Below are 26,867 nucleotides of genomic sequence, written 5' to 3'. Positions count from 1 at the left end.
CAAAAGCACTTTTAAAGCTCATAAATAACTTAACATTGACGGTCTTGCTCAATAATTCATACATAGATTTGATAGGTGCTGTCTTCGTATAAAATTTCTCACAGCACTGTAGGCCAGTTTGTCTTGGATTAACAAAACAACTTTCTAAAAATAATAAATAATAAACTACTGAAATGGCTACAGAATTATGCTGTGAAGTGTTGCACTGCAACGTTATAATCTCTGGTGTGAGAGTTCTATCAAATGATGAGAAAAAACGTTTGCACACTTTTAATGACAATGACATAAATTATAAATCAAACATGAAAAATGTCCAGTGTTTTCATGTTCTTAGATTTTTCATAAAAAATTTAATTTGTACCTCAGGTGGGGTAAAATGTCCCCCACTATAAAGCAATTTGCCTTATACATTCACAGAAAAAGTACAGGCAGTTTTAGCTTAAAATAAAAAATACTATCATGATGATATGGTCTTTTTTTCCCGAAACAAATATCAGTGCAAATTGATCCCAAACATAATGTCTGATAGCTTATTGTGCCCTTTACTTATCATGCTAATAGCTCTTATACAAATACTCTTTTTTTTTGGTCTAGCATCCAATAGCACTACAAGGCTGAAGAATAAGACCTATTTTCACCCTAGGGTCTAGAGAAAAAAATATTTATTTATTTATATACAGATTTATTTTAGTCAAGCTAAAACTGATGTTGTAATATTACAACAATGGGCCTTACAGGGCTAAATAGCACGGAGATCTTATTTTTGCCAGTCCTTGATAAACAGCTAATGGATCAATTTAGTATAGATTTGCATGTCATAAATAGGCCTATATCACAAAAAGTCTATTATTTTCTGTCAAATGAATACAAATAATATTCGTACAATTAATATAATCTGCACAACTAATAACTAGCGAATAAGCATTAATAAAAAAACAGGTAAAATATACTATTTTCAGACGACAGGGGTTTGGGTTAAAATCGTGGGGGTGTGGCGCGCCGTCTGTTCATCTTGAACTGCGCAGGTGAGCATTCACCGCTGGACACGCCCAGGACACGCCCAGGTGAGCCGCTGCCAATAAGAACTCAAACTCAGTCCGCACACATTTCCTGCGACTTGCATACACAGATGCCAGTAGGGGTTCCCCGGCCGTTTAGTCGCTCTGAAAATGAAACACGAGGGGAGATGAGCAAACGCTTCATTATTTTAGGTGATTTACAACAGACTGAAAATTGGAAGGTTGTGACTCGACAAGTTTAAACCTGTAGAGCAGCGCAGGTAAGCATCACGAAAACGGCACGGCGGCAAAATCATGAAATGACCATAACAAGGTTAATTTTAATAATAAATAACGATATAAAGCAGAGTTTTAGAGAGGTCACGACCGCGCGTATCGCCTCTATTCATTATCCGCAGTTCGTCTGTAGCGGAAGATGCCTCCTCCGTGCATCATTTACACTAGTCCAACTACACTAAACGTGTTCACCGCAAAAACATATAGTGATGAGCAGATGATTTAAATGTAACTTCTTGACATCGATTGTCATTTCTTTTTTGAAACAGGAATGTGATACGCTACTGAAAATGAGGCCAGGCATCAGTATGGAGGAAGCGACGCACGAGACCTGAAGATCGGTCACGCGCAGATCGGGGACTATCGTGTATAGCCCTTCTTAACTTGATCGAAAGGCAGACCCGCTCTTTTTTTCTTCTTGTAAAACTATTCGAGACCTTGAAACTGCAGTCTTGCTTGAGCGCCAGGGATATGTAAACGCTCGTGGTGGAATTTAGAGCTCGAGCGATAATGTCATCCGGGACCATCGTTATGGATCAGGATGACTTGGATCCGGAGGCTTCGGATTCTCTTTTGCACGGGATTCACGGAGCCCACCGTCCCAGGCCGTCCTCTTACCGGGCTCTGCGCAGCGCCGTGTCCAGCCTGGCGCGAATAGATGACTTTATCTGCGAGAAGATCGGCTCTGGTTTCTTCTCCGAGGTATTCAAGGTAAATATGTCATTTCTGTCATGCCGTTTGTTTGTGTTTTTATACACCGCACGTGCTGCATTTACAGCACAAAGTGTACAGAGGAACACTGCATGTAAACAAATGCATAATTCTGTAGAGAGAGTTTGTTGGGTCAAGTCTGTTATGCAGTATCTGTTATGCTGTCATATTTCATAGAAAATTAAATTTATTGAATAAAAGAAACCGTTTCATAGGATGGAAGTAATTATTTTGTGTTCACATAGTTTTAAAAGAATAAAGTTTGAAACCCTTAACTATTTTAGTTTAAGCAGATATATTTTTTGCCTTTTCACTTTCCACCCTCTTAGTCTTGTATAATAGTAAATTTAAACAATAACTAGTATTTTCTCATATCAAAAGCACGTTTTTGAATCAAATCATAATGCATTTGTTTTATCAATGGGGTTGACTGGGTTTAATGTTTTTAATATCCACTGTTCTGAATTAGGCTATATTATTAAAAGGTGATAAATGTATCTAAAATAATGGTTCTGACGCCATTAGGCTAACCTAATCCCTCAGTGAGCAATGACTAAGTTCCTGTCTTTATTTCCATTCTGTTACATCCCGTCCTGTTCATTTTCTTGGCATTTGTGAATTGTTTTGCTTTAAGTGCCTGAGCCTGAGCAGAGCACATTTTTGATATGCACCTGTATATAAATATTTTATTATATGAACATTACAGAGCTCAAAAAGTAGTACATAACAAAAATAATCCTGCTATCAACTTGGTAGAAAATATGATTCTATTACTGACTTTGGACAACTAACCATCTTTTCGCTTTAAGCTGACTTGTGTGTCATAATATGCCTCCAGGTTTAGCTCTGCAGATTTATGATCTGTTTTACACTTGCAAAATGATTGATTTGAAAGACCATCAATTTATGAACCACTTTGCAAAATTGTAATGATAGCAGCAGTCATTCTGGCTCTTCCCTTCCTGTTAGAGAAAAGGGGTCGTGACCTGTGTAAGGACAGTAGGTCTGTGTTGGTGTGAAAATGGATACCCGATGACAAGGTGCGCAGGTGTGCTGGAAACTCTACTCCTGTGTTTGTGTGCGTGCATATGAGACAGAGACTGACAGAGAGGGAAGAGACCTAATTAGCCATCCCTCATGTCACCCAATTTACTGACCAAGCACCAAATACATTGATAACTTCTGAAGGTTATTGCCCGCAAAAATGTCACTGCTGATCAGGTCAATATATATGCAAATGTGTGGTAGCTGCTATTTGTTTCTGTTTTTTAGTGCAAGGGTTATGAAATATGGAAATTATATTTCTAATTATGTGCAGTCCATTTAATGGTCCACAGTTGTGAGGGTATTTTTAGTTGGTTTTTAATAGGTTCTTTTCATTCTACAACAATACTATTGAGCAATCTCAATGCTTGTCATGACAGATCCTTCAGGTGCTGCTTTAGTTTTTTAATGTCTGTGCAGTCTGTCAACAGTAAGGACTTTCACTTGACTGATAAAGGTTTCCGTTCGTCCGTTCTCTAATTGGTTAGTCAGGAAAACCCCTTTCGTCTGTCTGTTCAGATAATAGCTTGGTTGTTATTTCATCAGATCTGGACTCTAGAATGAAAAAAAAAAACATTACTCAGCCATTACGTTCTTCTGCTAACTACTTCAGTTCTCTCCCCTTTTCAGCTTATCTTGATAAAATCAGAACAAGTGATGAAAGACGAGGGAATTTTGTGTTTCTCTTGGGTTGATGCTCGGCTCATTGTGGCATCAGCATGATTGCTCCTTTTAGGCCAAAACAAAGTTGCTTTTTATGTGAGATTCTTCTACACTAATCTTATGGAAGTGGACAGCCAGAATTAAGCCTTAAAGGGTTACTCTAGCCCAAAATGAAAAAATTGTCATTAATTACTCACCCTTATGTCGTTCAAAACCAGTAAGACCTTGGTTAATTTTTGGAACACAAATTAAGATACTTTTGCTGTGTTACCCTCCCATAGACCGCAATTTAATTAACCCGATCAATGTCTAGAAACATCGGTAAAAGAATCCATGTGATCAGGGGTTCAACCATAATTTTCCGAAGCTACAAGAATGCTTTTTGTATGCAAAGAAAAAAAACAACAACAATTTGTCTCCTCCACGTCACCATAGTGCCATTCTGGAGAGTATCCACTGTACGCAAACAGTGTATGCTGTTCTGTGTCAGCCGCACCACAGGGAGATGTTGTTTTCGTTCAAATCAAAGTGTAAATAAATGTAGAAAACTTATCCGTGTGGTGCGGCTGACACAGAACAGCAAACGCTGTTGGTGTTCAGTGGATGCTCTACAAAAATGCTACTTTGACTGTTGAATGGTTGAATAAAATTGTTACTTTAGTTTTCTTCACGTTATAGAAATAAAATCATGCAGCATAGTTTGTATTATATATATTGCACAGTTGCCCCATAAAGTATTTGTACACTTAATCTGCTTTTAAAAATGCATGAAAGTCATTGCATTAGATAACAAAATATCAAACCCAGTGCCATTTGTTTCAAAGAAAGATATACATTGCCAAATATGTTACGTTGCACTTTTGCAATTAATAAAAAAATTACATAATATTTATGCAGTTTATAGACACTATCCAAAGCAACTTATGGTTTATTCAAGGTAAACATTGTTTCCAGTTACCTTTAAAGTAATGCATTATAGTTTTGTGTTACTCCATTAAAAGTAACTAATTGTGTTACTTTTTATTGAAATAATGCATTGCATTTTATTTCGTGTTACTGTTTGTCACTGGAGCTGGGCTTGTTTATTTACTTTTAATAATAATAATTTATTAAGCCTAAGCCTGGAGGAAGGGCCTCTGCCTGTGAACCTCGCTCCCAGTTTCTCTAAACATGTGGACAGGAGAGGTGTCAGTGACTAAATGGGGGAAAAAATAATAACTTGTAATACTTATTTAAAAAGGCAACTGTAGCATAATTTGTTTTCACATTACACTTGGTGGTTTTAAGCAGCCAGACACTTTTGGGGCCTCTTTAGGTGGTATAACTTTCTTATCTAAATCTGATGAATGACAATGCAGTAGTGTTAATGTAGTGTAATTTCTATTTTTATTAGCTGTACATTTGAGCTTTGTGTTAAGGTCACTGTATCGAGTGTGCTCCTTGAGTCCTAGTGTGTTCCTGAAATACAGTAATGAGTCTGGTGACTGCACGCTGATCTGCATTTGACAAAGGGGTGATGTCACGGTAACACGTCTTGGGTTCCGCAATTAGAAAAGATGCTTATCGGTGCTATCTGGTTTCCTCCGTGGTGTCATGCATTTTAAAAATGGGCTCAGTTCCATTTAAAAATAGATAGGAGGAGAGTAGATAAATGTTCTCGCTGTACATTTTGGTTCTGCTCTTGTCAGAGTAGTTGGGGTGGGAGGGGATTCAAGAACTGATCGTTAAAGATAGGTTGTGATTGGTTGGAAATTTTGAGTTTTTTAAACAATTTGCAAGCTAGTTTTGACATGATTTCGAAAGCCTGGATTTACAACACAAAGTCTCCTTTAGTGCCTCCCTTTTGCATTCTCTCTCTCCCCCTCTGTTTTTCTATTCTTGTTCCTCAGTGTCTTTTGCTAGTCAGGGCATGCATGAACGTCAAGCTCCATTGCTGCCACAGAGCTCCTGCGCATGTTTGTTTGAGTTTGCGTATGTTTTAAATATAAGTGCAGTCTGAACAATTTGAAGTCTGCTTGTGAATACATTTTGTTTCAGTTTGTAGGTGTGTTTGTGATATGGCAGCATGACAGTTAAAGGGTTCGACTGGAAGTTCTAGGTTTAGAAGCTTAGATTAGCTCTTGTATTGCCTTTAACTTTGATTGTCCGTGCAAGAAATGTTTTACTCGAAATAAAACGTTTACAATATATGCACATTATAGGTTGCACAGTTTATCTACACCATATCGGTTATCAAAACGTAATTTTTAATTTTAAGCTGATCTCAAAATGTATATACATTTTTGTTACATTTTATTTTAAGGTGTCCTTGTTCCAGTGTAATTATACATTTAATTGCATACTGAGTAATATTAAGTAAATGCAGTACATGCACTCACTATATGATTAGGGTTGGGAATATAAGGAATAATAACCGTATACATAATTATTTTAATAGGACACCTTAAAAATAGTGTAAGTTTTCATACAGTAGCCTAGATTGTAATGTGATTCATCTATAGCATTGTAAAGTGTTGTTCTTTGGTTTTAGTGTTTCATTTGAAATTTATTTCGACAACACAATATAGAGTTTTTATATCTTCTATTCGTCGTAACCTAAAGAATACTGGCTTGTAAAAAACTGTCCAGTATTTATTATCAGTGCCTCCCTTTTAAAAAATTACAGTGCCAAACTGGGTGTAAATGCTGGTGTATATGAAGAATTCTTTTTGAATGTTATACAAACATACATGGTGTGTGGTATGAATGTAAAACATAAAATGCAGGATCGTGGTAAGCGTCATTTTATAAAAAGGGCACTTTTAACCATCTCTCTTGCAGTATGCTGTAGCATGAGAGTGGGTGCTAATGATGCTCCGGTAAGTGCTGTCTCAGACCACCTGTCTAAATGGCAACATGAGAAGTATGATGATGGATATCAGATTCGTCACATACACCCTCATCCAGACTTCTACACCTCTGTTTTTCATACACTCAACAGTATACTGAGCAAGCTAAATGCTCATTGAGCTACTGTTTGCCTTGTGTGTTAGTGTGTGCAGTGCACTTACTCTGGCATATTGTGCAGTGACAACCCCAGTTTAAATGCAGCTTGTGCAATTTTTTATTTATTATTTTTGTATTTATTTTTTGGCAACACACCAACACACATCTCTTCTTCTTATCAAAAACAAATGCTATCCAGATTGTTTATAGGCAGGCTGCGTGGTTTCTGTCCTCTTTGAGTTCTGTGGAAAACTCCAAAGAATTTGAACAGCTGTCATTCACGAAGCTCTACACATCCCCCACCCATTGTTTGCTTGTTTAAAAAATTAGGTTGATTGGATGCTGCTTTCAGCTACCAGGTGTACAGTAACCTCAGCTCAATGTGACGTGTTTTACCATATTAAGGGAATGGTTAACCCCAAAAATGGAAATTTGCTGAAAACTTACTCAACCCGGTAGATGAGTTTAGCATTAGATTACTTATTTATCAATGTATCTTCTGCAGTGAATGGGTGCCATCAGAATGAGAGTCTTATAAAAACATCACCGTAATCCACAAGTATAAACCACAAGACTCCAGTCCATCAAATAGTTTCTTGTGAAGTAAAAAACTGCATGTTTGAAAAAAAAAAAAAAAAAAACATTTCAAGACATTTTCAGCTTTAACCGTTACTTCCAGCTAATATTTTCTCTAGTCGTCTGTCCATAATATTCATCCATCTCGTCTGAATCGAGAGAGAAATATGCAAAGATCAAACCTGACTGTTGTATAAAACACAGATTTTCTTGTTTGACGAAAGGACATACAGTCTCACTGCACAGATATTTTTATCACAGGATGCTGAAATAATAATAATGTGTGTTTAGGGCGTCTTCTGTATCCATCCCTGAGAATGCATTGCACCTCAGCACTGTTTACCTTTGATAAAAGGAGTGCACGCACACCCTCAGATGTGTGAGAAATCGTGCACTCTCCCTCACTTAAGCTGCAGTGCTGAGTTATATCAGATCATTTATGGATTTTTAAGTTTCCTGCTATTGATCTTCATGAGACTCACAAAAGCAGATAATGGTGCTCATTGTTATTATGATATCTTAGCTTGCACGCTTTGGCGCTGCAGGCAAGATCAGCCCGCCAGACAGCACGGCACAGGTTTGGGTGTCATCAATCAGGGATGGGTTTCTGCCTTTACTTGATTACACTGTCATATTGCTTTTGTATAGACAATTAAAGATGAAGAATACTGTTGAAGCTTGGATGCAGATAGTTTCACTCCTTTAGGGAAATTCTTGCTTTGGGTTATTTAAGTGTGTGTATGTGTGTGGAAATCTCTCTCTTCATCCAAGGGAACATGTTCAGACAACATTAGAGTTAGTCAACAGCATACTGTTTTAATTTATAGTGATGAAATGAAACACACTTTATAATTTCTGCTTCATAAATCATTTTTGTAGTTGCTATGAACCAAAATATTATGGTTGAAAGCGTATTCGTGTTATTGGGGCTGCTACTGAGTCCAGATATGGACCAGACGGCTTAGGTAGGTAAACCTCCAGCTTGATACAAGCCGGTGTGTTGTGGGTCTGTCTCATGTCTCCTGTGAGATGTGCCCTGATGAGCCACTCAAACAAATGAAATCTAATGAAATGTATGAACATGGACACTATAAGCACCAAAGCATCTCATGATGTTACATAATGTTAGACTTTCTTGATCATTTGCACAGAGTTCACACGGTCAGTACCACAAATTTGCCTGTATTTGATTAGTGACGTACAAATAGTACATAATCTTAAATCGGTTTTTAAATGTTTCATGTAACTAACTTGGTTTTGAAAATGTTAACTTTAAACTTTTATATTCCACATTTTCAATCTAGATTCCACTGTGTCTCCCCCTGAGTACAGATAATGTCTCCTGCAGCCAGGGACTTTGAAGTCTGGGATGAATCGGAAGGCTGTGTGTGTGTGTGTGTGTGTGTGTGTGTGTGTGAGGAGAAAAGGGCCAGAGATCTCTGTCCAGCTGGCCCAGACATGAATAGAGCTCTGAAGTGTCTGTCTGTGACAAGTATTTTCTCTTTCTCTTTCTCTTTCTCTGAAGGTGCAGCATCGTACCACGGGGCAGGTGATGGCTCTGAAGATGAACACCATGGCCAGTAACAAAGCCAACATGCTGAAGGAGGTACAGCTGATGAACCGCCTCGGACATCCCAACATTCTCAGGTCTGCATCACACACACACTCTGACAACAGAGCTGGTCAACACTGAATATGAATCATGTATGTGCAGTGGTGATGTTGCCAAAATAGAAAATAAAAAGTACTTCTATGATTTATGCCTTTTTTTTCTTTAATTTTTATCGTTAAGGTTGTCACTAGAAATTAGATTTTTATAAAAAACATATATTATATTATATTATTATAGTTCTTAAGTTTATGATGCAAAATTAAATTGCTAATTTTTTTTTAATTAAGTAATAATTAAATGTGCTGTAATCGTTTTTAGCCATTTTGATACCTTTTAGTCAAGACTTGGCCACTGAGTTGCTACAAGCACAGTCAGAATACCATAACTCCAATCTGATGCTGTCTATACCACTGTACCATCTCAGTACATGAGTTGTGAGGGTTAGCTTGGAAATAATATCACCTGTCCCTGGTCTGATGGCTCTGCCTACAGCCTACAGCCAGGAGAGTTTACAACTAGATGTTTATTTTTATGAATTTCTAAGTGTTCATTTGAATAATTCATTAATTTATTTCTAAATTCACATTTAGAAGTTTGTATCCATTCTTGCCTCTGGAATGGAAAGAATGTTTTGTTTTGTTTTGTTGAAGTCCAGCTTACCTACAGGACAAAGTCTGTGCTGTTGGGCTATAAACACTGCATTGTATGAGAACATGAATATTGATGTCACAGGATGGCGGCTTTTGTCTTGCCTCCGTAACTGCAGCCACTGTTTATGTAGAGTAAAATATTTAATTGGAAGCTGAGGAGTAGAGGATTGAGCAACACATTATTACTCACAAAATACAAATATATTTATCTTAAACAAATCGCTACATGAATGCGGGGGTGTGTTTGTTTGCATGTGCCAGGGCATGAAGTCTAGGTCTTTTGTCTGCTTAACCTGCACCAGCTTGTGTGGTCGCAAATGTTTAAATTGTGTGTGTGTGTGTGTGTAAGAGAGAGCGAGAGAGAGAGAGAGAGAGAGAGTGTGTGTTTTTCATGCATGCTTAAGATTGCCTTCAAAATACAGGTGTTCCACATCACATTTTTGAGATGGGTCACTCTTAAAGGAACTTGTTAACACCCTTCTGCTGTTTTTTGTTTTTGTCTAACACCCTTTACTCTTTCTGCCTGTGTGTCCCTTTAGGTTTGTGGGAGTGTGTGTACATGAGGGACATCTTCATGCTTTGACAGAGGTGAGAGTGCTGATAAAGCATAAAAAAACAGCAACACGATTTGATCAAATTAGTTTTTTATACTCTAAGACTGAATGGTGAATATACTACTGTTCAAAGGTTTGGAGTCAGTATGGTATTTTTGTTCCTGTTTTTGAAGCTGTATGTTCATCAAGGCTGCATTTATTTGATCAAAAGCACATTGAAAAATAGTAATAAATGGGAATATTATTTAACTTGTAAAAAATTTTCTATCTTAATACATTTAAAAATTATATTTTATTCCTTTTGGAAACTTTCAGCAACCGTTATTCAGTTTTACAAGACCCTTCAGAAATTTTAATATGCTGTTTTGGTGTTCAAGATTTTTTTATTATTATTATTACGATCAATGATGGAAGCAGTTGTTCTACTTAATATTTTTGAGGAAACCATGATTTTTGTTCAGGATTCTTTGATTAATAGACACTTCAAAGGAACTTAATTTATTTTAATTTGAAAAAAAGTTGATAACGTTATATATGCTCAACATATATATTAATTTCTTCAAAAAGTAATCTACTTTATCCAAAATGTTTTAGCAGTTAATCTTTCTTTATTTAAATCTATTGTTTTCACTATAAGCTCAATGCAGAGCATTCTGGAATTGCCTTTCCTGCAATGGATGCATGTGATGCAGCCTTTAAAATTGGTTAAAGCAAGATGCTGTGGAACATCCTTGTTTTCCATTCTATACTAGTTTAATGTGCAGAGACAATTATAAGATAAGAGTCATTCATGGGATGATGTGAGGTATTACGTAAACCATTTTCATACTTTAACATCAGGTGGTTTTAATAAAGTTGACCTCTGTGTGTGTGTTGTAGTACATCAATGGCGGTAACCTGGAGCAGCTGTTGAACAGTGATGTGTTCCTGTCCTGGTCTGTGAGAATAAACCTTAGTCTTGATATTGCCAGAGGACTGGAATACCTACACAGCAAGGGCATATTTCACAGAGACCTTACCTCAAAGGTACATGTACTAGAAGGGTCTTTATTACAGAGACTTTGTGTCAAAGGTACACACATGCACATACAGTACACGTGTGTATTCCAGACACCTCATACTGGATTTATACTGTATGCCACAAATGTTTCTGTAAAACGATAAATACAAACACACATGTTAATCTGAATGTGTTTGTTTTGTAGAACTGTCTGGTGCGCTGGGAGAGCGGGCAGTGCAGTGCTGTAGTGGGAGACTTTGGCCTGGCAGAGAAAATTCCTGATCACAGGTCAGTAAATTGCATCGTCATAACTCAAGAGATAAGATTAGATATGCTGAAGTCTTCCAGAGGGAGAGAGAGCGATGGAAGCAGTCAGGTACTGATTGATGAGCTTCCACTTTTCCATAAAGCAGTTGTATCTATATCTGGAGAGTAAATGATTAAGAGCATGTGATGTAGCTTAGTGCAGCCTCCACACATCCAGCCCAGTCATGCCCTGCTGTTGTTTCAGTACATGTGTACACAGAGCTGCATGTGTAAATGAAATGGATGTTAAATACCTCAGATATGCTTGAGTTATTATGTTGACATTTACCCTTAATAGCTGAAGTATCTGTTCTCATGTGATATGAAGCATGTACTGTTGCACTGCAGGCATTTACACATGTTGTTAATGTAGACACATGGCTAGAAAAAAAGGTGGGGAAAAAATAACACTGTTGCTTCAAAAAAAAAAAAACTTTAATTTCACTGCACGTACACAACCAGTCAAACGTTTTTGAACCGTAAGATTTTTAATGTTTTATTTTTTTTTATATATACAGCAAAAGCAGTCACATTTTACTGTTTAAAATAACTGCTTTCTATTTGAATATATTTTAAAATATAATTTATTCCTGTGATCAAATCTAAATTATCAGCGTCATTACAAATCACAAAAATAGTTTACAATTTAAAGTTCAAATAGAAAACCATTATTTAAAATGGTAATATTTCAAAATGTTACTTTTTTTTTTTTTTTTTTTTTTGCTGTACGATGGTTCAAATAAATGCAGGCTTGGTGAGCAGACAAGACTTATTTAAAACAATATTAAACATCATACAACACCACATGAACGTATGATTTTTAAAGTAAATGCTTTTCATAAGATTAAAAGCATAAAATACAATACATTGTCACATAACACAACAGTCCAACACATAAGGATTAAAACCTCCTAACTATGATGGATGCTAGGTTTTTATTTTATTAGTTTTACTTGTATTTTTTTATTTAAATGTAATAATATAGTTATAATATAATTGTAATAATAACAATTACATTATTTTGACTTAAATAAAAATAGCCTTGATTAAGTAAAGAGTTTTTTTTTTTTTTATATATACACAAAATATCTAGAGCTGTAGTCAACCTAAGAAACAGCACTTCTATGTTTAGTAATCGTAGTTTTCATAAATTGTATTGTCCATATTGTCCATTGTCGAGGGCAACATATGACAATATTCACAAGGTCACAGAGGGATACGTTATAATATTATACATTTATTTTTGCATATTAATATTGATATTACAGGATTTCCCAGTGTAAGGATGGTTGGATGTTTTAATTGTGTATACAAAGTTTCACTCCTTGCAACCTATTCTGTGATACTGTAATTGCTGGGTGACTTTTACTGGGGAAATAGGAAATTATGGGAGGAGGTTAATTGGCTCTTCCCAGCATATTACTTGGAGGTATGCAACAGATGAGGGGGCATGCAAAGTATATTTTACAGTACATTGTGTATTTTAATGATTTGTGTACAATAAGCTTTGTTTAATATTACAAGGACATGATTATCTTATGTGAGCTGCCATATTGAGTTCGCTTGCCAAAAAAAAAAAAAAAAAAACCTTGGCCTGTGCAACACTTGCAAGTTAGGGATCACTGTTAATGATATTCCAGTGCGGAAACTGTTTGGCCAGCGCAGACTACTATATGTAACCTTTAATCCGTATATCCTGTGGATTAACATTCCTTAGTGTTGCACTCATTCTGGGAGATATTAAAGTGATCTGCTGCTTGTGTAATTCTTTCCTCAGCATAGGGCCTCTGTATAAAGTTATGTATGAGAGCAGATTATTGTAAGTCTCTGTTCAGCTTTCCTTTTATACACGGTCTCAGCATAAATGTTACATAACGGGTTAGCTAAAGTGTACCTCCCAAACATAGCGTGTGTGCCATCAGAGTGCTGTTTTTGTTCTGCCTCTGTCATTCTCTCACTGAAGATATCAACACAATGTTATGAAAGCATTCCTTCCCTTTTTTTGGAACAATATGTATAGTTTTTGCATATTTACTGTGCATGGTATGTAATTAGACTGTTAGGTTACACTTTATGTTGAGGTGTCCTTGTTACAGTGTAATTGTACATTTAGTTATGGAGTAATATTAGTTCGCTACATGTACTTACTACATGGTTCGGTTTTGGTTTAGGGTTTGGCTTAAGGTTACTTGCATGCAATTATACAGAAGTTATTGTTACTGTAATAGTAAGTACATGTAACGTGTAACAAGGGCACCTTAAAATAAAGTGTCTCTTTCCGATATTATGAATGAACCAGATTTTCACGTCTTGCCTTACCGTTTTATTCAACAACCAAATGTTTAGACCTTTACTTACCGCAAACTGAACTAAAAAATGTAAAATACGAAGTTGTACTAACAAATGTTATGTAGACTTGCTGAATTAAACATGCAGGATGATGAAGTCATGTGATGTTGTCACTGTCTGAAATGTTTATGTAAGGGATAATGCACATCCAGCCAGTTGTTATTTGCAGAATAACCCCCGACAGGGTGATTAGGATCAGGTCTTGTATCACCCTGAAGGGGGTTATTCTGCGATAACAACTGGCTGAATGTACACTATCCTGCTTATTACATGGCTACTTGCCACATTGATTAGACGCTAAATATTGATTTGATTTTAAATATTTGAACGCAAAGCTTCCATGAATGCAGCAGTTGTGAGCAAGCGGCAAGTTCAAACTAGACTGACATTTCAGGGAAATGGTGCAGTCAAATCACTTATTACACAACATTTCACCACATAAATAAATAAGGCAATAAAAGAATTAAGACGAAAATGTTTCAAAATCTTACCAGTTACCAGTGTGTTCGTTATCTTATCTATAACAGTGTATAAAACAATCATAGCAAAATGGTAGCAGCTGCCGAGATTTAATATTTTGTTAGATAAACAAACGCAAAGCTTCCACCGAGAAAAACTTTTCCTAGCAAGAGTACAGCACCGAACTCCGTTACCCGGATAAGCCAGTGTTATAAGCTTTTACCGGTTGTTATCAAGGGATAACATACCTCGGAATGTTGCAACTGACCAATCAGAATCAAGTGTTCCACAGAGCCGTGTAATCACATAGGATAATGCCTACTGTTTTGCTTACTAATTTAAAAACTATGTATACAGTGTTCAATTATGAATTCATCCAGTTTGTGCTCGTGATGTCAGAGTCATCAGGGACTTGTTTCCGCTCTGCATTTGTGTTGATTTTAATGATGGCTTTGTAAGAAAGTCTGTGTGAAAGAGAGCAGTTTTACAGTTGAGCACTGTTTTTCTCAATGTTGGTAGTTCTTTAAATGTAATGTAATGCATATTTTGGTGTGCTTGCGAATACTTAATGTTTACGTGTAAAACCACGGTTATTTGTAAATGTGAAGAAGAGTGAACAGACTGCTGAATGAGGGCTTTTTGGAAAGCTCTCCTAAAAAGGACAAAGTATTTCAGCTGTTTGCTGCTGTAGATTCCCTCACTCTGAGTAACCCACGTCCCCAAATGGTGTTTACACTGCAGTACATTACTCCATTTATCTCTCTCTTCCCTTGTCTCCACTCTTCCCCTCTCAGTCTATTTATGCCCCAGTACACAGTCCCAGACCAAAATAAAACAGAGGAAGTGTCTCTCAGCAGCGTATGAGTATGCCAGCTAGAAATAAGATCTTACAAGACCTTGTTTTGTTTTATTTTTATACATCCACGCGCACACACAATCATGTTGTGGGTTAATGGACTAGAGGTTTAAGGGTGTTAAATTTGGAAATGAGAAGTACTTGAAGTGAACCTTCAAGATCTATTAATCTTTTAAGTAAATGATTTTTTCTGTTTTCCCTTTGGCTGTTTTCAGTGAAGAGGCAGAGAAGCAGAGCATGGCTGTTGTTGGCTCCCCCTACTGGATGGCTCCGGAGGTGCTCCGAGGAGAACGCTACGATGAAAAGGTCGAACACCGTATGATTCATTACTCTGATTCAGGCCAGAGTCCTCTTCGTTGACTGTTTCACCCACATTACTTGTCAGATTGCTGTCGTTTCACAATTTCAAATGTAAAGTTTGTGCCATTTATTCCCATTGACTGAGAATATTGTACTATTCAGTTCATTATGTTCAGAGTTTTAGATAATTAAAACGCATTGTTTTTTTTGTTTTTTAAAGGTGGATGTATTTGCATATGGTATTATTCTCTGTGAGATTATTGGCCGGATACAGGCAGATCCCGACTTTCTTCCACGGACAGAGGTGAAAAACTGAACATACATTCATCTTAAAAGCTCACTTCAAAGAACCTTTTTAGAAATCATTTAAAAACTTTTTAGAATAAGAACATTTTTTATTTAAACACATGTATTTAAGTATCAAGGCGAGTATTGTTTCATAAATTGTTTTTACAATGTTTGTTTGTTTGTTTTTTGTTTTTGTTTTTTGGACTGTACTTTTATTCTAAAATGGCTGATAAAGCACTTTATTGGTCTATATCTGTTTGGTTCACCTTTCCACCTGGTCTGAATATCAGGCCTGTAGCAATCTCATTTGCACACTCAGTTTACGAAAATGGGTTGTAGTTTACTCCATGTGAGATAACAGCAGTGCCAATAAAGTCATGCCTTTACATATAAATCATTGTTTAATTGCACTGTAAATCATTGTCAAGATGATTTACTTCTTCAGTACAGCCTGTACTCCTCACAGTAGTAATATACAGCTTTGTAGCTTTAGACTGAAATAAGGTGATTCTGTTTCAGGACTTTGGTCTTGATGTGGAGGCTTTTCGGCAGATGGTTGGAGACTGTCCTCCTCATTTCTTCCATCTCGCAGTCATCTGCTGCAGTGTAAGACCTCTTATCTACTGTCACGAAAGATCACACATTAACACTGATATACCTCTACATATCGCATATGCTGACAAGTAAGCTTAAATGTACATTTATTTATTTACTTTTGTTAACTTTGGAACCTCTTCATAACAGGGCTTCTGTCTAATTCAGATGCATAAAATCAGGTTGCATAAAATCAGGGGTTTTTTTTCTGTTCCAGATGAACCCAGACAGTCGGCCCTCATTCACAGAGGTGGTAGCAGAGCTGGAGAAGATAGTGAGTGATCGAAAGAAGAGTGAATGTATGGAGCCAGATGTAGAGGGTGAGTCAGCAAAAAAAAAACAACAACAACGCAGTGTTGCCAGAACTCTTTTCTTTTCTTCTGCTCAAATTTATTCAATTATAATGCTTATATAATGCAAATTAGTATCAGAATTTTTTTTTTTTTTTTTTTTTAAATTTTCAAATCAAGCTAAATGCTCATAAGTCAAACCACATTTATGTTTGCTCTAAACAAAGTTGAAAATTCTATCATTATTTACTCATGTCATCCCAAACCAAACCAGATACTTGCTTTTTATGATAAACCGATTTCATTTATCTTGTTGTTGTGTGTTTTTTTTTTTGTTTTTATTATTTTAACCAAAGGTTTATTCAGAATTCATTTCTAGGGATGCACCGAAATGAAAATTCTTGGCCGAAACCGAAATCCGAAAAAGAGAAAACCAAGGCCGAAAACCGAAACCGAAACACCGAAAGAAATTATGCCAATTATTAGTACCATTGCATTTATTGCTATGACCGTGTACTAACTTTACTAAAATTAAGACATTGCAATTGCATAAATTAATATTAAAGTTTCAAAGATAATTACAATTACATAACTTATTTAAAAAAAAAAACATAAAAATACATAATTACAAATGATGCAAATATTTATTAAGCACATTGCAACAATGCACAGTATAAAATAAAATTCAAACTAAAAATGTATCCCACTCATGTGTATATTTAATAATAATGTACAGGCCTACTGGCCTGCAGAAAGGTTTTAAAATGAACAGTTCTCTCATAAAAACAAAGTGCATTTAGGTGAAGTGCATTTGAAATTTTTCTATGTAGGACTAGAAAGTGCATTACTTCTCCAGTAGGCAAGACTGTTATCACTTCTGGGGATGGGGACTTCAGACAGATAACCATCTAGCTATTGAGCAGTTGAGCTTGTCATCTGCCTGACATTTGAGAAATATTTGAGAGAGTGTATTTAAATAGGGACAGGGCATAAATAAACATTTTTTATCAAATTAAAGCAGAAATCTAGCAGAAAATCTAGCATAAATATGGCTACAATCTGATATTATGTATGTATATATGTTTGTGTGTGTGTGTATAAGAACAAAATAGCCAACGTATTATTATTATTTGAGGCACTTTCTTGCAGACTTCCACTGAACATATCAGACAGCGATGGTGCATGCCACTCATCTGGTACTGCGGTCAAGCCAGCCGCCAAGTAGAAAAGCACGGTCAATCTAGCCGCCACGTTATTTCGAGGGTCGCGTATAAACTACGTATTACGGTAACACCGTCAGAGAACCGATCTGAATGGAGTGCTCTTCCAGCGAACGCTACTTTTTTCCCCCAACACACAGTCCGTTACTGTCTGATGCTGAATACCAAAATAAAAACCCTCTAATACTCATATTACAAAATAAGAACAATAATATATGCTTGTTGCATCTCTACATTCGAAAAGCTATACAAATAAAAGTTCTAGAATGCACAGACAGAAAGTACAGTGTCAGCTGCATGCTGCTGCATATACTTTAAAAAATCTATAAAAAATAAAGTTATAGATTGCACAGGCCACTTTCACCTCAGATTGAGAGTACACCTTGCCACGATGTCAGATGCATCGTTTCAGGACAGTCCGATGTGGAATTACAATATAAGAGCCTCCCAAATCTCATAAATGGGATGCTGCATCTCTATTTTCAAAAATCTATAAAAATCTAAGTTATAGATTGCACAGGCCACTTTCACCTCAGATTGAGAGTACACCTTGCCACAATGTCAGCTGCATCGTTTCAGGACAGTCTGATGTGTAATTACAAAATAAAAGCCTCTCACATCTAAGAAAAAAGAAAATTGCTGCATCTCTACTTTGAAAAATGTAAATTTAAAAAAGTTATAGATTGCACAGGCCACTTTCACCTCAGATTGAGAGTACACCTTGCCACAATGTCAGCTGCATCGTTTTAGGACGGTCTGATGTGGAATTACAAAATAAGAGCCTCCCAAATCTCATAAACAAGCTGCTTCATCTCTACTTTCAAAATTATATATTTAAAAAAGTTATGGATTGCACAGGAAACTTTCACCTCAGCTTGAGAGTACCCCTTGCCACAATGTCAGCTGCATCGTTTCAGGACAGTCTGATGTGTAATTACAAAATAAGAGCCCCCCAAATATAATAAATGAGATGCTAGATCTCTATATAAAAAAATCTATACAAATTAAAGTTAGACATTGCACAGGCCACTTTCACCTCAGATTGAGAGTACACCTTACCACAATGTCAGCTGCATCGTTTCAGGACGGTCTGATGTGGAATTACAAAATAAGAGCCTCTCAAATCTCATAAATGAGATGCTGCATCTCTATATTAGAAAATCTATAAAAAATTAAAGTTATAGATTGCACAGGCCACTTTCACCTCAAATTGAGAGTAAACCTTGCCACAATGTCAGCTGCATCGTTTCTTGACAGTCTGATGTGCAAATACAAAATAAGAGCCTCCCAAATCTCATAAACAAGCTGCTTCATCTCTACTTTCAAAATTATATATTTAAAAAAGTTATAGATTGCACAGGCCACTTTCACCTCAGATTGAGAGTACACCTTGCCACGATGTCAGATGCATCGTTTCAGGACGGTCTAATATGGAATTACAACATAAGAGCCTCCCAAATCTCATAAATGGGATGCTGCATCTCTATATAAAAATAAATCTATAAAAATTAAAGTTATACATTGCACAGACCATTTTCACCTCAGATTGAGAGTACACCTTGCCACGATGTCAGATGAATCGTTTCAGGACGGTCTGATATGGAATTACAAAATAAGAGCCTCCCAAATCTCATAAATGGGATGCTGCATCTCTATATAAAAATAAATCTATAAAAATTAAAGTTATACATTGCACAGACCATTTCCACCTCAGATTGAGAGTACATCTTGCCACAATGTCAGATACATCGTTTCAGGACGGTCTGATGTGAGATTACAACATAAGAGCCTCCCAAATCTCATAAATAGGATGCTGCATCTCTATATTCAAAAATCTATAAAAATCTAAGTTCTACATTGCACAGGCCACTTTCAACATAGATTGAGAGTACACCTTACCACAATGTCAGCTGCATCGTTTCAGGACAGTCTGATGTGTAATTACAAAATAAGAGCCCCCCAAATATCATAAATGAGATGCTACATCTCTATATAAAAAAATCTATAAAAAGTAAAGTTATACATTGCACAGACCACTTTCACCTCAGATTGAGAGTACACCTTGCCACAATGTCAGCTGCATTGTTTCAGGACGGTCTGATGTGGAATTACAAAATAAGAGCCTCCCAAATCTAATAAATAGGATGCTGCATCTCTATATTAGAAAATCTATAAAAATTAAAGTTATAGATTGCACAGGCCACTTTCACCTCAGATTGAGAGTACACCTTGCCACAATGTCAGCTGCATCGTTTCAGGACAGTCTGATGTGTAATTACAAAATAAAAGCCTCCCAAATCTCATAAAAAAGCTGCTGCATCTCTACATTCAAAAATATCTCAAAATAAAAGTTATAGATTGCACAGACCACTTTCACCTCAGATTGAGAGTACACCTTGCCACAATGTCAGCTGCATCGTTTCAGGACAGTCTGATGTGTAATTACAAAATAAAAGCCTCCCAAATCTCATAAAAAAGCTGCTGCATCTCTACTTTCAAAAATATATAAAAATAAAAGTTATAGATTGCACAGACCACTTTCACCTCAGATTGAGAGTCCACCTTGCCGCAATGTCAGCTGCATCGTTTCAGGACAGTCTAATGTGTAATTACAAAATAAAAGCCTCCCAAATCTCATAAAAAGCTGCTGCATCTCTACATTCAAAAATATCTAAAAATAAAAGTTATAGATTGCACAGACCACTTTCACCTCAGATTGAGAGAACACCTTGCCACAATGTCAGCTGCATCGTTTCAGAAATCTATAAAAATCTAAGTTATAGATTGCACAGGCCACTTTCACCTCAGATTGAGAGTACACCTTGCCAAAATGTCAGCTGCATTGTTTCAGGACAGTCTGATGTGTAATTACAAAATAAAAGCCTCCCAAATCTCAAAAATAAGCTGCTGCATCTCTACTTTCGAAATTATATATTCCTGAAACGATGCATCTGACATTGTGGCAAGGTGTACTCTCAATCAGAGGTGAAAGTGGCCTGTGCAATCTATAACTTTTTTTAATATACATTTTTGAAAGTAGAGATGCAACAGTTTTTTTTTTAGATGTGGGAGGCCTTCATTTTGTAATTACACATCAGACTGTCCTGAAACGATGCAGCTGACATTGTGGCAAGGTGTACTCTCAATCTGAGGTGAAAGTGGCCTGTGCAATCTATAACTTAGATGTTTATAGATTTTTGAAAATAGATGCAGCATCCCATTTATGAGATTTGTGAGGCTCTTATTTTGTAATTCCACATCAGACTGTCCTGAAACGACGCATCTGACATCGTGACAAGGTGTACTCTCAATCTGAGGTGAAAGTGGCCTGTGCAATCTATACATTTTATTTATATATAATTTTGAAAGTAGAGCTGAAGCAGCTTGTTTATGAGATTTGAGAGGCTCTTATTTTGTAATTACACATCAGACCGTCCTGAAACGATGCATCTGACATTGTGGCAATGTGTACTCTCAATCTGAGGTGAAAGTGGCCTGTGCAATCTATAACTTAAAATTTTATAGATTTTCTGAAATAGATGCAGCATCTCATTTATGATATTTGGGGGGCTCTTATTTTGTAATTACACATCAGACTGTCCTGAAACGATGCAGATGACATTGTGGCAATGTGTACTCTCAATCTGAGGTTAAAGTGGCCTGTGCAATCTATAACTTAAAATTTTATAGATTTTCTGAAATAGATGCAGCATCTCATTTATGATATTTGGGGGGGCTCTTAATTTGTAATTACACATCAGACTGTCCTGAAACGATGCAGCTGACATTGTGGCAAGGTGTACTCTCAATCTAAGGTGCAAGTGGCCTGTGCAATCTAGAACTTAGATTTTTATAGATTTTTGAATATAGAGATGCAGCATCCTATTTATGAGATTTGGGAGGCTCTTATGTTGTAATCTCACATCAGACCATCCTGAAACGATGCATCTGACATTGTGGCAAGGTGTACTCTCAATCTGAGATGAAAGTGGCCTGTGCAATGTATAACTTTACTTTTTATAGATTTTTGAAAATAGATGCAGCATCCCATTTATGAGATTTGTGAGGCTCTTATTTTGTAATTCCACACCAGACTGTCCTGAAACGATGCATCTGACATCGTGACAAGGTGTACTCTCAATCTGAGGTGAAAGTGGCCTGTGCAATCTATAACTTTAATTTTTTATAGATTTTCTAATATAGAGATGCAGCATCTCATTTATGAGATTTGAGAGGCTCTTATTTTGTAATTCCACATCAGACCGTCCTGATACGATGCAGCTGACATTGTGGTAAGGTGTACTCTCAATCTGAGGTGAAAGTGGTCTGTGCAATGTATAACTTTACTTTTTATAGATTTTTTTATATAGAGATGTAGCATCTCATTTATGATATTTGGGGGGCTCTTATTTTGTAACTACACATCAGACTGTCCTGAAACGATGCACCTGACATTGTGGTAAGGTGTACTCTCAATCTATGTTGAAAGTGGCCTGTGCAATGTAGAACTTAGATTTTTATAGATTTTTGAATATAGAGATGCAGCATCCTATTTATGAGATTTGGGAGGCTCTTATGTTGTAATCTCACATCAGACCGTCCTGAAACGATGCATCTGACATTGTGGTAAGGTTTACTCTCAATCTGAGGTGAAAGTGGCCTGTGCAATGTATAACTTTAATTTTTATAGATTTTTTTATATAGAGATGTAGCATCTCATTTATTATATTTGGGGGGCTCTTATCTTGTAATTACACATCAGACTGTCCTGAAACGATGCAGATGACATTGTGGCAATGTGTACTCTCAATCTGAGGTGAAAGTGGCCTGTGCAATCTATAACTTAAAATTTTATAGATTTTCTGAAATAGATGCAGCATCTCATTTATGATATTTGGGGGGGCTCTTAATTTGTAATTACACATCAGACTGTCCTGAAACGATGCAGCTGACATTGTGGCAAGGTGTACTCTCAATCTAAGGTGCAAGTGGCCTGTGCAATCTAGAACTTAGATTTTTATAGATTTTTGAATATAGAGATGCAGCATCCTATTTATGAGATTTGGGAGGCTCTTATGTTGTAATCTCACATCAGACCGTCCTGAAACGATGCATCTGACATTGTGGTAAGGTGTACTCTCAATCTGAGGTGAAAGTGGCCTGTGCAATGTATAACTTTAATTTTTATAGATTTTTTTATATAGAGATGTAGCATCTCATTTATTATATTTGGGGGGCTCTTATCTTGTAATTACACATCAGACTGTCCTGAAACGATGCAGCTGACATTGTGGCAAGGTGTACTCTCAAGCTGAGGTGAAAGTTTCCTGTGCAATCCATAACTTTTTTAAATATATAATTTTGAAAGTAGAGATGAAGCAGCTTGTTTATGAGAGTGTTAAACGGACTGTTAACGGACTGTGTGTTGGGGAAAAAAAGTAGCGTTCGCTGGAAGAGCACTCCAGTCAGATCGGTTCTCTGACGGTGTTACCGTAATACGGAGTTTATACGCGACCCTCGAAATAACGTGGCGGCTAGATTGACCGTGCTTTTCTACTTGGCGGCTGGCTTGACCGCAGTCATCTGGTGCAGAGACGCGTCTTTTCTGCGCTCTGATCTGTCTCCTGCGCTTGGCTCTTCTCCGTCTCCACGCGGGTTCTCCGCATCCAGCGCGGCCTGGATCATTTCTCGTGCGCGCTGCCTTATTTCCGCATCCAAGTAATGGTCTTTATAACGCGGATCAAGCACATTCGCGATGAAGTGCAGAGGATCCGAAAAGATCTCAGTGAGACGTGTGCTAACAGACTCTATAAGACTGTACTTTTCTTTGTTTTTACTTCGTGGTCCGTCTTAATCTCTTTGTTAGGAGACGCTTTAGTGCTGCGAATAAAGGAATACGAAGAGAGAGAATGTTCTCACTGGTGTTAAGTGAATGTCGCGGGGAGCTCGTGGTCTTTGCTATGCAGGTGCACGTGCAGGTCGCGGTTTCTGTTTGCGTCATCACAACATTTCGGCCGTGTTGTTTCGGTGATAAAAGTCTATCGGCCGAAAACCGAAAAGGCCATTTTCGGCCGAAAATTTTCGGTGGCCGAAATTTCGGTGCATCCCTATTCATTTCTGAATTTTGGAAGGACTTGAGGTTGAGTAAATTATGAAAGAAAATGTTTTTTTTTTGTTTTTGTTTTTCTTTTAGTTAAATATCCCTTTACATATATTTAGCCTTGAAAATGATTAAAGAAGATTGCATGGCATTAAAAACAAACTGAGCATTCAAATAAAAAAATTTTTCTTCTTCTTTTTCAGACCAGCCGTCCACAAACACAACACCTTTAAGTCGAAAGCATTCTCTAGACATTTCCACTGACCCGCGTCTCTGCCGCAGTAAATCCGATGTGCTCCTCCCTCCGTCCCCTCTCCTGACTCGGACCACACCGATGCGTGTCAACCCCTTCTCCCAGCGCCAAGACCTCAACGGCGGCCGCATCAAGCTCTTTGATACCCCTAGCAAGTCTGTCATTTCTCTCACCTTTGCTCTCCCTCCGCCCCCTGACCCCAGCAGCCCTGTCTCCAGTGACAAAAGCCCTCTCCATTTCCACAGACGTAGCCAGTCACTGCCCTGCACGCCAGAAGACATCCAGTCTCTGCGTGGTACTGCTGACAATAGGAAATGTGAAAATACTCCAAGTGTTATGGACACTTATGTAAATCCAGTCAATGGAAATCTGATGGACATGGGAAGGGACAGTGTGTTGGCAATGAGCAACGAGAGTATTGTTGATCTGCCTAATATTAGTGAGGTTTTTAATACACCCAGTGACAATGTCAGGTGTTCAGATAAGCAGGACAAGGAGGAGAATCTTGAAATGAACAGTCCAGAAGCTGTAGCTGATGATTCTGGTCTTCCATTAGATCTAGAGCTGATGTCTCCGAACCGACTGAGGTTAGAGGAGAGCATTGAGGAGCCAATGGACTGCACCAGTTCTCCTGATACACTAGATGGCGCCATGGCTACTTCAAACAAACCTTTCTCCAATGGCTGGAGCTCCCCGGTCTCAAACGGGCCACCCTCATTACCACCTTTACTAGACACGGACAACAACAATGGCACCATTCCTGTAAATCAACCTCTGGGATGGGGGGTTAATAACTCCAATGGTGCCTCGACTCCTCTTACGCCTCCAGAACAGGATGAGGTCATAGCCTGTTCGGGGTGCTGCCTAGCAGGGATGAGTTTCCCCTCTATTTGCACACGTGGACCTCGACAGACCCCTTATAAGAACTTGAATGGCGATGCAGCTGGGAAGCGACTTCTGTGCAAAGCTTTGCCACCCTCACCTACAGAGCCAAATATTGCTCTGCCTGGCACTCGGACATAAAAAGATGCATGATATGTAGGTAAAGCGCTACCTTTAAAGCGGATGCTACTGCTAAATGCACTCAATCTAAAATGGTTAAAAAGAGCTGAAAAATGTCATTCTGAAGAGAAAGAAAACTCTATGTATTATTGTTTAGACTAGGTGGATCATTTAGTATTCTGATCTCAAGTCCTAGTCCTCTAAACTTGAACACTCCCGTAGGTTTTAATGCCTTTCTAAAGACATGTGTTGTCAATATTTTTGTTATTTTTACAATTATTTCAAAGTTTATGAAAATACTTTGTGAATGGGGAAAAATATGATGTATTATTTTATTAATGACATTAAATGATATGGACAAAGTAAAGTGCTGACAGGCTATGTTGTGTTTATGAGTCACATTATTGGTTTTCTGCATTTTAAATTGTCACATGGTGTAAAAGATACTCGGCTCGCTCTTTATTTGCTTTCTATTTTAAAGGATCATGCCGAGTGGAAAATTTGCATTTCTAAGGAAATGAAAGTCAGAAATGTCTGTTTGTTGCACATAGTTTTATAGGAGGCGAATGGTCCGAAGAATTTACTTGGCATCTTCATAAAATGTTTCAGACAGATCAAAGCTTTTCATCAAAGTTGTCCTAACCAAAACCAAAAGTGTGTTCTTCTCTTAGGAAAACTTAAACTTTTTTGATCTACTTGAAATGTTGACTACTGAATATAAAATACATAAATATACCCTAAATTATGTTTAATATATGATATTCTGTATATTAGTACAAAGTAGAAAACTGGGCAGGATTTTTTTTAAAGATATATTTTACTCCGTTTTCATCATTGATAATGTAATAATAATTAATTGATCGATTGTCTGCAAATTGATTAATGCAGCAAAGGTGTGCAGAAGAGATTTCTTAAAAAAAAAATGCATTTAAAAATCTTGCCCCAAACTTTGGAACAGTAGTGTTAGATATTAGATAAATAGATATTAAGGTATGATGATTAATAAATATGTACATATTAAGATTAACGAAGTTATAAATATTAATACATATAATATAATTTCTATATATATACATTATATATATATATATATATATATATATATATATATATATATATATATATATATATATACAGCAAAAAAGGAAGTACTGAACATGTCACCATTTTTCTCTGTAAATATATGAGTCACATTATTGGTTTTCTACATTCTAAATTGTCACATGGTGTAAAAGATACTCAGCTGGCTCTTCATTTGCTTTCTATTTTAAAGAACCATGTCCAGTGGAAAATTTACATTTTTATGAAAATGAAAGTCAGAAATGTCTGTTTTGTTGCACATAGTTTTATAGGAGGCGAATGGTCAGAAGAATTTACTTGGCATCTTCATAAAATGTTTCAGACAGATCAAAACATTTCATCAAAGTTGTCCTAACATGTAAAACCAAAGTTTGTTCTTCTCTTAGGAAAACTTAGAACTTTTTTTATCTACTTTAAATGTTGACTACTGAATATAAAATACATACATATACCCTGAATTATGTCTAATATATAATATTCTGTATATTAGTACCATGTTGAAAACTGATACTAATATAAATTTTTTTTTAAAGATATATATATATATTTTTTTTTTTTTTTCTAACTGATTAAAATGTATATATATATATACATACAGTGGAAAAGGAAGTATTGAACACCTCACCATTTTTCTCTGTAAATATATTTCTAAAGGTGCTGTTGACATGAAATTTTCACCA

At 36.7% G+C, this 26,867-nt stretch overlaps 1 protein-coding gene across 1 annotated transcript; it reads left to right on the top strand.

The window, feature by feature from the left end:
• Nucleotides 1-1,106: 1,106 nt before the first annotated feature.
• Nucleotides 1,107-25,478, top strand: tesk1b (testis associated actin remodelling kinase 1b). The gene is made up of 11 exons (XM_026267156.1): nt 1,107-1,279; nt 1,565-2,006; nt 8,800-8,921; nt 10,076-10,124; nt 10,970-11,116; nt 11,296-11,378; nt 15,276-15,366; nt 15,581-15,664; nt 16,168-16,254; nt 16,460-16,562; nt 24,056-25,478. Exons 2-11 carry the CDS (start codon nt 1,806-1,808, stop codon nt 25,126-25,128), a joined length of 2,040 nt encoding a protein of 679 aa, XP_026122941.1. The 5' UTR covers nt 1,107-1,279; nt 1,565-1,805; the 3' UTR covers nt 25,129-25,478.
• Nucleotides 25,479-26,867: the final 1,389 nt, after the last annotated feature.

Source organism: Carassius auratus, chromosome 7 (assembly GCF_003368295.1).
Source record: "Carassius auratus strain Wakin chromosome 7, ASM336829v1, whole genome shotgun sequence".
In the NCBI taxonomy this organism is placed as follows: domain Eukaryota; kingdom Metazoa; phylum Chordata; class Actinopteri; order Cypriniformes; family Cyprinidae; genus Carassius; species Carassius auratus.
Note: the sequence above shows the minus strand (reverse complement) of the source record. Positions and strands in the feature narration are given on the sequence as shown.